Source organism: Medicago sativa, chromosome 6, assembly GCF_051527215.1.
Source record: "Medicago sativa cultivar Bolivia chromosome 6, Bolivia_mono, whole genome shotgun sequence".
NCBI lineage: Eukaryota > Viridiplantae > Streptophyta > Magnoliopsida > Fabales > Fabaceae > Medicago > Medicago sativa.
This window is the reverse complement of record NC_140754.1, coordinates 73,072,601-73,086,092: the sequence shown is the minus strand read 5'-3', so window position 1 is coordinate 73,086,092 and position 13,492 is coordinate 73,072,601. Positions and strand designations below refer to the sequence as shown.

Here is a 13,492-nt window from a genome sequence, read left to right as displayed (position 1 = left end):
TAACGAACTCGAACGAATTCACATCAAGAAGAGGAATTCCAGTAATTATACAAAGATTAATGCGAACGGTGAAAAAAGAAAAAAGGTAGAAATTTTGTTGATTTTGGTTTTTGGCATGTTTGTCTATTGTGAATTGTAATTTTATTTACATCAAATTTGGTTGTCTCTACTTTGTTTTAGGTTTTTTTTTTTTTTTTTTTTCTTTTTTTTTTTTTACATGTAAGGGTCGTATATTAGTTTTGCAATGTTAATTTTGAAAACTAGAGTAACATATTGTATCTTGATCAATTGACGATAGAGGTTAATAGTTGTTCTCATACTGTATCTTGATCAACGAGATATATAGTACTTGTAAGGTGAGTGATAAAATGTTTTAGATAATTTATTAGTTTTCTTTGTAATCTTGTTCTGAATAGTGAACACAATGGTACCACCTTAATTAATAACATGTTATATTTTCATATTTATTTATTTTAAAATAAATTTAAATGTTAAACAAATTTTGCTTAAAGCCTATCAATACCCAATCAAACTTCAAATTAGCTAACAATTTACCTTTCCAAATTAATGTTAACAAAACTCTTATTGGATTGTAGTAACATTGTCATTTTCATCATCTTACCATTAAATAGTTTATAAAAGGTATGAACATTCAAACTCCACATTTTATTTTCAATATTAGGAGTATATTCTCCCTTGTCTTATGGTTTGTGTTAAATAGTACATCTTTATATTGTTTATGCCTGATGCAGTTATAGTCCTATCTTTATTCATATTGAGTTCTACTACGTCTTAGAAAGTAATTTTTCTGATTGTACATTTTGAATTCAAAGTGTCACTTAGAGCTATGAATCTGAATGTGTGAATTCAAATTGTTACAAGTTTGCTTTTTGATTTTTGATTTTGTTTCATTCATTCTTGATTTTTTGTATATCGTATTTTTAAGACATCACTGGAAACCGAGAATGGAGTGCTTAGAAAAACATCTACCACAAGTAGAATGTCATCGGTTACCAAAAAAGGTAAATTCATAATCATTTCATGTATTAATATTCTTTTTTTAAGGGATGTTTTAATATTCTTGTTTTTTTGTTCAACCTTTTTTACCTTTTCATTTCTCATTCCTCTATTTAGGAAAACAACCGGCTATGGTTAATTTAGATGACAGAGAAGAAGAGGAGAAACTTGCTTCAAAGAAAAGAAACATATCAAACGGCGTTCAAATCATTGAACCCTCCGATCAATCGACTCTCAAACCTGAAAAAATGCAGTCAGCTGAAGCTTTTCTAGGATCAACTAAAAGAAAGAAGAGATCTAAGGTGACTTTAATTCTAGAAAGTTTGAATTACTCTAAATATGTTTATCAACCTTTTCTCCTCTTCCTTATTCATTTTTACTTGTTAAGCAGAGGATGAAGAAATCTCAACAAGCCCCTAAGGAGAAAGTGGTCACCCCAGGTGATCAAGTGACTCAGGCTAAGCAAAAATTCACTGCTAAGGTAAACTTTAAGCCTGACCGTACTTTAACTTTTGAATCTTCACATTATTTTGATCGACTAACAATTATTTACCCTTTTTAATGTTTCCATTTTTAGGTTAATATATTTTCAATGGACAAACCATGTGAATCATCTAGATACCAACAGAAAGGTTTTCCTCTAAGGAATCCAATGCTTTCACGGAAATCCACTTGCCCACCGGCTCAGCCATCAACTCCTCCACCAAATATTTCGGAAGAAGAAATGAGAAAATACTTTTTGGAAGCTGATTTCCCTTCTATGGTCTCCTTGGCGCCTCATGAGGACATACACATGGTAGATGCAGCACTTCAACGGGAAATTCCTACCAAGATAGAGGACGTAGCTACTCTAAGAACATCGTTGTTCAGGTTAGGATCATCCAATGCAGTACCTCCCTCTCACCGAGAGATTTATAACAAGATAGCCCTTAGGTTGAGGGACATATCAAGGGACTATTTAGGTTTGAAGGACCAATATGAGTATTCTTCTTGTGGCCTCAATGAGATTAAAGCATTGCAGTCTAGTAAGATAGTCCTTAGAAAAGTGAATTTAGAGCTTGATGAAGAAAGAAGGGAAGCTGTAAAAAGGAAAAGGGAAATTGAAGAAAAGATAGGCTTCTTTAAGGAAGAAATTGAGAAGCTAACAGAAATTGACAAGAAGTTGAAGTCAAATAGAAGTCTAATGGTAAGCCTATATACAGATTCAAAATGCATTGATAGTGAATTGAAGCCTTTGTTAGCCCAGAAGGCAGGCCTGGAGATGGACTTCCGAAACAGCCAATCAGGTTTGATGCTCAAACGCCAAATTTGGGAACATTTCAGAGTCTCTTTGGAGAAAGCTAGAGCACGACACCCTCTTTCAACTGCATCATATCCTTTTCAAGTTGTTCAGCAAGAGGCAGCTGCTATCGATAAGGAACAAGGGATCCCTGAACGTGAAGAACTACCATCCTTTTAAAATGAAAAAGTGGCATCCAAAGGGATTCATCAAGCAGTAACTCATACTTCTGCAAATCTTCTTCCTAGACCATGAAGAAGATTGATGTTGTAGAACCTGGCAATGAGGAAAATGAATACCTATCCTTTTAGGATTTATATGCAATTTTTTTAATTTGGCTAGATAGCCGGCTTGTGGCTTTAAACATTCACAACATTGATGGAATTCTCGTTTTGTTTTGCAGCACTCTACCAAATAGTAGGTCAGTATTGCTTTATGTATTTTCCATCTATGCTTCTGTTTAATTCTAGGTTGGCAATCGTTTCCCAAACTTAGGATCCTTAATACCAATAAGGAAATTAGTTAGACAAACAAAGTCGACGTCAACAAATCATTAAAGTTTAACTTATTTTGTTGTAGGGTTTAGCTGCAATATTTTTTATACTCTCAATTATGGTTTAATCCATTAGCTTATCTCCATATAGAGAATCCAACTCCATTAATTTCGTTCATTGATGTTCATCAATGCAGAGTTGATTATGTTTGGAAACTCTTTATTCTTGAAGAATTCTTGATGTTATTTTTCTAGAGATATAGCATTGCTCATTTCAAAAGGTAGTGTTACATTATTTCTCCAAAGCTTCGTTGATCTGATCCAAGGCCTTCTGTTGATCAGCTCCACATATAATTGCTTATGAATCTTTTAGCCTTCGTATGGGGAAGGATATTTTCCCAAAGTTACTTTGTAGTTTCTTCTTAGTGTGAGAGGGATTAGCTTCTAGGTCAGCCTTAGATTGGTGTTTGGTTAACTTCCTTTATCGTGTATCTGGAAACCTACTAAGTTACCAAATGATACTCAAAATGCAGACTTGGATGGATTCATCTTCAGCTCATGTGGCATCATTCTTTTTAATGCTTGCTCCATGATCTAACGACCAAATGATACTCACATGCTTTGGGAGTCACTTGATCTAACGACCACGTGATCAATAGGTGGCGTCTTCATTCTTGAGTCCAAACGACGCGCTCCCCTCATACACTCCAAGTGCATGTGAATATTTAAAAGTTGTCTTGTGAGTGTCTTCCTTGGCTACAAATATTTTATTATAGTCCAAGTATCCATCCAAGAATGTGAGAACTGAATTTCTAGTTGCAACCAGGGGCGGTTCTAAGGCCCGGCGAGCCCGGGCACTCGCCCGGGCTCCGACCCAAATTTTTTGCAATTTCTTATGTAAATCCCCTTGAATTTCTTATATAAACCTCTATAAATTGGGCAATTTCTTTAAATTTTTTATTATTTGCTTGCAATTTCTTATGTAAACCCCTATAAATGTATTGCAAATTTTTTTTCGCCCGGGCTTTATAAAAATCCTGGCTCCGCCACTGGTTGCAACATCGACTAACAAGTCTACCACTAGCATTCCATTCACGTTCTTATGAATGTTGTGTTTACAAGGATTGGTTTTGCCATCCAAAAAGGTCTAGCGGCGCAACTTGTTGCCCGCTTGCCTCCTATTCATGTGTAAGTAATATTGATAGTATATATAAATATAAACATTCTCTAGGAAATAAGGCATTTCATGGTACTCGACCAAAAACAAAACTATGTAACACTTGATTAATTTCACTAGTTGATTCCTTTCTGCCTCAGATTAGTAATCCACTAACTTTATACTATGTTCTTCATGGGTCCCCATATTGACTTCCACAATTTGCTCACCTTCAATAAATCGACCTAGCATCTTGAGAAACTAGACACAGTCACCTTACCAACACTTTTTTTATGAATCATCCTCATCTGGCCCAAACGAGTTATTCAAAGCTAGCAGTTAAACAACAACATAGAAAGAAAGAGAGTAATGCTAAATATTTATTTTCAACAATCTTTTCCTAGGATGGCTCTTAATTAGTTTGGCTAGCATGGGTTTTCATTCAATGATATACTGAATTTAGAAACAGAATGTAAAATAATATCTTGTTAGTGTTTCCTAATTGGAATAAAAAATTAAATCAATTGTGTGAAGTAAGAGTGATTTATTTGCAAGGGAGAATCATGGAAAGTTTGGAAACTTAATACATTTATTTAATACAAAGATATTATGTAATATCCCGCTAAATTCTAAATAAACTAATATATCAGTTGAGCATGTCAGGACGAAAATAATTTTTTAAGGGTTAATTATTTATTGAGAAATGTCAAGATATTCGGTAGATATCTCACACATTATCCCAACGGACTTGAGAAATTATATGGTTACGAGTAACGGAGGGTAATTGTGTCTTTTCCTTTGAAGGGCATTTTGGTAACTTGGGACTTGAGATTTTTTTAAGCAAGGGGTAAAATAGTAAACACGTTTTACAAATGTGAATCAAAATTATGTGCAATTATTATTTTCTCAATCTTCAATATCAACCAAAAAGAGCAAAGATTGAAAGTCACTTTATACTATCATAGCATTTGTTTCAGTCGATGTGGGACTATAGTTAGTGTCCCATTTCTTGCTTATTTAAGTTTCAATCGAGATGGAACATAGAAGAATTCAGCAACAACACATAATTTTACGATAAGCAAACATTTATCGATTGGACCCGACTCCTCTGAAGGGAGTAATTCACTTTACATTATAATAAAGTAAGTAATATCATACATTAACTAAATTAAAGAATCAAAAATAGATATTGTAAGTACACTGTAACAAATTATGAGTTTGTTAAAAGGCTTATAAAAAATCAGTAGCGAGATGATATATATGGTTACATGTATGTAATTATTTTCAGCAAATACATTATAGTGACATGCTCTCATTCTCATTGTAATTATAGCATGCATGTTGGATGATAAGAACAAGGGTTATTTATAGGTAAATCTTCCTCTCGGATGTTTAAGCACCACCGATGTGGGACTACTGAAACCGAACTATTTTATATGTCTTGTTATTCCCTCTGCTCATGGTTCTAGCCATTTTATACGTCCTCTGGCTGAATAATTGTATATGCTATTCTTAATAACTCAGATTAAGATTGGCTTTGTTTCATATATAATAATGGTATGAATTGAACATTGCACACGATCCTACTGCTGCTCTACATATTTTCTTTAGTGCTATTCTTTAGAAGTTTGAAAGCAACAGAACCTGATGCAGGTTACAAAGAAGAAGATATATACCTGGAAGATGCAAAGGCAATGGAAGATTTGAAGTTACCTCAACTTCCTCTTAAGAACCATTCAATCACATTCTCAAGTTGCTCTTTTCTTCCTTACAACATTTTCATTAATTCATTATAAACTAGTTGACACTTGACAAACCCATCACTTATTTTCGCCATTGCTGATATTTTTAACCTTTTTAATTCTTGTTTTGGAGTTGATTTGTATATATAGGTTTGCATTAGCTAACCATCTTTCAACACATGCCATACAAATTTTATGGAGATTAATCACTATTGACTTAAGACACCTAGAAACATATATCATATTCTTATTTAGCAGCGTATATAGACTCTATGGAAGAAAAAAAATTACAAGCCATAAGCTACATGAATCAGCTTATCAAAAAACATAATAACCTAAAAAAAATAAGTTATAAACTTGTGAGTAAATGACGTTTATCAAAGAAAACTTTTTTTATTTATATCAGCTTATAAGCAATAAATTATAAGTCCAAATATATGCCTTGCCAAACAAAACCCTAATATATCACACTGCTTAATTCAAGTTGAAAACTTCATGGAAAAAATGATAAAATTATAATCAACGAAAAAATAATAAATATTTCTTTTTTTAATGATCCCACTTCTTATTTAGCAAAATATATAGGTTAAATTAAATCCGAAGTTCTTTAAGTTATTTTATTATAACAAGTTGATCTTTAAGTTTTTTCTTCTTCAAGTTATGTAATTGTAGCAAGTTAATCTTAAGCATTTTTAATAACACTTAAGTTTTTAAGTTATATATAAATATTTATAATCAAGTTAGCTTATCATTATTGGCTCTTTACAGTTCTCAATATATTAATTTATTGGTTCATCCAAGGATTACATCCAACTCTATTCAACAAAAGAAGAAAATAAATTTAGAAACTTGATTTATTTCAGTATATTGATTTTCAAAAATATCAAGATATGAAAATTTAAAATTTAATTTTTCCATATCTCTGATACCTTCGAGAACCAATGTACTAAAAGTTATTGATTACTATGACCACTTTTATAAAGTAAGTGGAGAGCACAATGTGCATTTCATTTTTGGGTCTAAACAATTACATCACAAGGGTCTTTTATAGGTAAACTTCATATGGTTGTTTAAGAAGCATCAATGTGGGACTATTGAAACCAAAATTCAGAGTACTAGCTGCTTTGCTACTAACTACAGGTGTTACTTCTTCCTCCTACTCATGTTTTTAGTTGTTTGATATGTCTTGGTGTTGAGATTTTATATTCTTTAGAACATTAAACTTGTTAAATTTTGGATTAAGATGGGCTTTGTTGCATAGATTGTAACAAGTGAAAGAGAAACTGAGAAATTAGTCTATATCAATATGGATTTTCTTGATTTTATGTATATATGGAGTAGATACTTGATTAATTTGTTTGTGCTTTGTAATTTGAGAAGAAATTTTTGGATAGGAGATGTGCACTTTTAAAATATATCTTCACTACTTGAACAATTTACTGATTAGTTATTGTTAGAGCTATGGCTATGTTACATGAAAAAGGTTTCCTTTCAAACTGTTGATTTTATAGATGACAAGGTTAGTTTTTTTTTTTTTTTTTATCTCAACCATTACAGTGCAGCCATAGGATATAAACATTAAAGTTTTTATTAAATTATACAAAATTAAACACGAGGAATCTCTCCTTCACACATTGCTAGGACTATTCATGCCATGAGAGATGGAGATCTGGTGAATAGTAGAAGGAAGTAACCTCCAGCAGATTTTGTGGCTTCTATCTGTGATAGAGTTGTGGCGATCGACAGAGGAGTTGCTGGCTACAGTGGTGTCATGTGTGGTAGTGAAGGTAATTTCAAGGTTGTCTTCCTTCTACATTAGGATGTTTGAGATGGGGGACTTTCAAAGGTCTAAATCTGGCGTGGCAAAGAGCGACATAGACTCATTAGGGTTGAATCAGAATCCTTAAAAATGCTATCAAACTGGTTAAAGATGGTTGTCCAAAGGAGCACAAGTCCTTTCAACTCGCAGGATATTTATAGGATCTATAATGACGAAGGCACATTCATGTCGAACAATATGTGCAGAGAGGAAAACCATGTGGAACGATCTATAACTTAGTCTTTAAATGATAATTGAAAAATGAACTTATTTCACTTGCCTTGTTCAAAATACAAGATGATAGAGGACATCCAGCGCAAGAAAAAAAATATATTCAAGTTATTGGGTACATTGATTTTAAAGGGTACTTGATGAAAAAAAATTATGTAAAAATTAATTTTTTTTCTTCGGAACACCCTCAAAAATCAATGCACCATAAATTGGTGCAAATTACTATACAGAACTTAATTATTATAAATTAAGTGGACATCACCCAGTGAATTACTGGATTGAATCCAAACTGTTACTTTTATAACTAATCTTCCTCTTGTTTGTTTAAAAACCTTCGATGTGGGACTATTCAAACCATACTATATCATATGTTAGAACCATTCAAACACTCCTGAAAATTTACCAAGTCTTCCAAACAGCCATTGGAAAATGAACAGAACCATTCAAACAGTCCTGAAAATCTACCAAGTCTTCCAAACAGCCATTGGAAAATGAATCCAATGTTGCAATTGAAACAGAAATTATAATGTGAAGAAAGTTGAGAATGATGAAGATGCTTTTTTAGATGCACATGAAACTATGTCAAGCCATTGCACCATTCACCATTTTTGAGTTGCGAGATGATATATGGTTACTTTATGTGTTTATTTTCATCCTTTTCTAAAATTGCACGCATTACACTGACATGTTCTCATTACTATAACAAATTCTAAAATGAATTGGAGCACAGTTTCTTGAATTCCATATTCAAGTGTGACAAACTAAACATGCTTGATGAATGTAGTTCTGCATCAAACTAGATAAGTATTTTTGTATCGTCTCCACAGGGAATAGTGCGTTATCGAAGACAGTTTAACATCAATTATCATTCCAAGTATTAAGAGTACTTGTTTGTTTGAATTGTGATTAGCTAAACTAAATTGCAAAAAGTAAAAGATGAGATTAATAAGGATTGAAACTTGTTAGGAGTAGAGTTCCTTAACCAAGCATCACACATAACCTAATGATCCATACGAATTCTAGCTTTATAACCAATATTATCACAATCAATTCTACACTATCCTTCGTGTCCAAAGCGATATAATTAACTCTAAGGTATCGTTTAAACATTCATGTCCAAATCCCTTAAACGATAACAAAGTCGATTGGATAACTTAATCGACCGTGTCCAGCCTGATTAAGTATCCGAAAGCATTAAACTCTTGATTATAGTGATTATCAAAGATTAACAAACTTGTCAAGAATGATATAACCTAAGATAGATTGCTACTCTAGCTCTAGATTCAAGAGTTTGTGTCCAAAGCATCTTGAATCTCATAGAAAGCATTAACACAAGAATAACAACAATATTGAATATAAATTGCTAGAACCATATATTGCAAGATCAAAAGATTACATGCTTAGCAAGGATCAAGTACCTCTCATCCCAACAAAGGGTATTTAGCTACACATCATCATGGAAGCCTTGCAAGGATGGATTGAAAAGGAAAGATCCATTACACCTTGTGATGTCTCAACAAAGGAGGAAAGATCCAACTTCCAAAATCACTCTCACTCTATATGATCTACCCTATTTCTCTCTATGATATGTCTACCTATGAAAGCTATGAGAAAAACTAAGATAAAAACTAACTTCCTCTCTAGAAATGAGAGAAAATGAGCTTTTATACAAATCTGCAAAAGTCACATTTCGCCTGGCAGAATATTGCTCGCCATGGCGAGCTCAGTTTTCTTCACCAATGGGATTCTGCCACATCACCAAAAATCAGATCAAACCAACTTTCTTCGCCTTTTGCCTCGCCAGATCTTCGCCTGGCGAAAATTCTCGCCATGGCCATCTCAGTGGCGAAGTGGCCTGGTGCTCTCTGGAAGTCCTCGCCATGGCGAGCTGGCCTTTGCCCAATTTTGATGTTTTTGCTCTTGCTTGATGTTTGGACACTCAATTCCTGCACAAATGGGTAGAGTAAGATGACTAAAGCGTAATAGGTCAAAATTCACTTTTCTCTCGGCTTTTCCCTGGATAACTTGTGAAACAAATAACAAACGTGCCATAAATAAACATTAAAAGTACTACTTCCTGGCACTTATCAATGCTCTAGATTCTTTTTCTTGCATAGAAATTAAAAACAAGAAAATTGATATGGCAGAAGAGAAAAAAAGAAAAATACTAAACAAGGACGAGGTGAAGGTAAAGATTACATACCTGAAATAGTGCAATGTGGATTAAAGGTTTCTGTGAGTTCGAAGGAGAGGAAGTGCATTTCGTGTAATTATTGAGGAAAATGCTAAATATTCTGAATATTACAAATTTACAATCATGAAAGTATCGTGATCGACTGTATTGCTCGACCACTTGATATCTTCTGTTTTATCTCTTTTTTCTTCTACAACCCTTCATATCTCTATAAGAAAGGAATATATATTATTAACTAACCTTGTAAGAAAGGGATATCACAATTGACAAAGAGTTTTCTGAAATTCGCGAGCATATGTCTTGTGACATATAGCATCACTCAAGAGTCGAGCACCAATTGATAACCTTGTTATCACATCTCAACTTATTTCTGCATAACCAAATAACATTAACGTCAATCACAATTGGACCTATAGAAGATACTTGAAGATACATGATTAGTTTGTTCTTTATAATTTGAGAAACCAATACTAGAAGGCACCAACAACCAGCAACAGGTTTGGTGGCTCTTAACTGTGATGGAGCTGTTGCAATCGATAGTGGAGTTGCTGGCTGTGGTGGTATCATACACGATAGTGAAGGAAATTTCAAATTGACTAAAGACGGTTGTCCAAAGGAGCACCAATCCTAAAGCCGAGTAACTGAAATTTATCCCTTCTTCTCAAATGCCAGTAACTATACTCAAATATCAAAACTAAATCCGAGTTATTGCTTCTTGGATTGTATCTCGAAGACAAGCCATCGATTTAATTTCTCTATCCTTGCGATCATGTTTCTTGAATATACTTTCCGAATCAGGCAAGATATGACGCACACGCATCATATTTCCTATAACGTCTTCTCCTCCAATAGTACTTCATCTCATGGCTTTTATTCAGCATTTTCCTTTTGATATAGCAGCAATAACAACAAAATCACAAAACCAACATCCATATTCTCATGAGAAGCAGTAATGTTAAGGAATCAGTTTGAGAACTTGTAAACCCGCCATTGCACAAGCGCGATGTAGAACACCAATTGGTAACCTTGTTATCGCATCTCAACTTGCTTCTGCATAACCAAATAACATTAACTTCATAATTGTAGCTACAATGAAGATCAGAACCTGAGGGAACCAAGACTTCTTTAAAATATCGAGCACATCAACGATCGAACAGATGTTTGATGTGGATTCTAATAATTGAGGACAATCAGTTCCAAATCCTAGTAGCAAAATCACACTCCATGAAAATCTCCAAGTAAGCAAAGACTGAGAAGGAGGAATATTTTGGTTTATAATAATAAAGATAGGCATCTTTAAATTGAAGAGAGTCATTATTGGAAAACTTCCAAATAAAGTTATCATCACATTGAAAATTAGGAATATGGATGTTTTGCAACATCTGCACCAAGGTAGAAAAACCTTGTAAACTAGATTCCAAAATCTATCTAACTCCAAGGGGCCCTCCATAACGGAAGTACAAAGTTTAAGCCAAGCAACATTAACCAATTTTTTTTTGGTTAATATCCCTTGGCCAAATCAATTTTATATGTCTTGTTCTTCCTCCTACTCATGTTTCTAGCTTATTCATATGTCTTGGTGCAGGTGCTGAGAGTTTTTATATGCTATTCTTTAAAACTTTGAAAGTAACTGATCCTGTTGCAGGGTACAAAGAAGAACAATATCAGTGAAATGCCACACTGAGCATATATATACCCTGAAACATACAATGGTAATGGAAGATCTGAAGCATACCCTGATCCTGTTACATGGACATTAATCATTATTGACTTAAGACAAATAATGGATAGTTGATAAACTAAGTTGTAGTGGATGAATTTATAGTGATTGACTTATAACTTAGCTTATAGTTGATAGCGGATAAACTAGTTGATTGAATTTGAAGTGTTTAGTTAATTAGTGGTTGAAATAGTTTATAAATATGAAATGACATAAAATAGATATAATTAATAAATATAATTAATTTTTTTCAATTAAGATTACAAGGATAGAATTGATAAAAAGTTATAAGTTAGAAGCTACTAGAATTATCTTATCAAAAATCATTATAAACTAATAAAAATAAGTTATAAAATTGTGAGTAAATGACGGTTATCAAACAAGTCTTTTTTAGTCATATGAGCTTATAAGCTACTCCTTTCGATCCTAAAAACATGTCACAATCAATCACTTCACAAATATAATACACATTATTGACCATTAATATCTTTAATTATCTATAATAAAAAAATTATAAAATTTGATATTTTAAAAATATTCATTAAGATAAATTGAATAACATCTTACATACTAAACATTTATATTTATATATTTCTCTCAAAAAAAAATTATATTTATATATTAGTTATATGAATAGTGCACTTTGTAAAACTGCGACATGTATTTAGAAACATGTTAAGATATATTATGATTCGTCATTTATTGTAATTATATTGTAATTATGCTAAGAGTAATTAGTATTTATGTGTAATTATTTTTTATGTTTATTTGTCTCCAATCCTATAATATAAATAGGACAACCTACTTGTACTTGAGACATACAATAAAATACAAATGTTCTTTTATATCTTTCTGGGTTTCTACAAAACAGATGGAGTATAAATTATAAGCTTAAAAATATGTTTTGGTTATGATGGATTTGGGAATTTCTTTTAGGGGAATTTGACAAGGGTTGTGAAGGATTTGAAGAGAGTAAAAAGGATGAATTTTTTTCTTCAAGGGTGTTTCTGAATTTGTTGTTGCTGGATTAACATTGTTCGGATCCTCCCACATGTTCAATCTTTTTTTAGCGGTTTCCCCAGAGATCTTTATCATTAATGTAACCTTCATTTTGCTCATTCATGGAGTTGTATTTAGTACCTCTAAGAAATATGATTATCCACCGTTAGTCAGTAGTGTGGGTTGGCTTGGATTACTTAGTGTTTCGCGCCTAGGAGGGCAGCGTGCTTTGGGATGCGGAGGAGCGGAGCTGCTCGAACACGTTTTAAACGCTTAGTAGAACTCATTTTCTCGTGCATGACTTATAAAAATGATTTTTAATATAAGCATTACAACTTTACAATCACTTATTTACAATTTGGATAACCGAAAACCGATCCAAATTAAACCGCGTTAAATTGGATTGGATCGGTTCGGTTTATTTTTTTAATACCAACCGAACCGAGCCGAACCGTATGTATTTTATTTTTTGGATCGGTTCACTTTTTGCCTCATAACTGAGCCGAACCGCACCGCGAACACCCCTATCTGACAGTACCGAAAGTCAATGCCCCAAAAAGTTATTACTGATGACCACTTTTATAAAATTTTGTGGACAACAAAATGTGCATCATATTTTCCAAACTCCAGAGTGCTATCTGCTTTGCTATTAACTAGTTGTTTTATATGTCTTGGTGCTGAGAATTTTGTATTAAGATGATGGGCTTAGTTGCATAGACTGAAAAAAATTTGAGTATAGCCTAAGGTTATGGAAAACAATTGTCACGTTTAACAAAACCATTTCAATTGATCTTTCTTTCAATCCTCTTATTGGGTAATCTCATTGGGTTCTGGAATTAGTC

The 13,492-nt window shown here is 33.0% G+C and overlaps 1 protein-coding gene across 1 annotated transcript; it reads left to right on the top strand.

The window, feature by feature from the left end:
• Positions 1–523: 523 nt before the first annotated feature.
• Positions 524–2,736, top strand: LOC146916737 (uncharacterized). Its single transcript, XM_085718706.1, has 4 exons — positions 524–1,022; positions 1,135–1,319; positions 1,409–1,498; positions 1,595–2,736. Exons 1-4 carry the CDS (start codon positions 1,001–1,003, stop codon positions 2,474–2,476), a joined length of 1,179 nt encoding a protein of 392 aa, XP_085574832.1. The 5' UTR covers positions 524–1,000; the 3' UTR covers positions 2,477–2,736.
• The last annotated feature ends 10,756 nt before the right edge of the window (positions 2,737–13,492 follow it).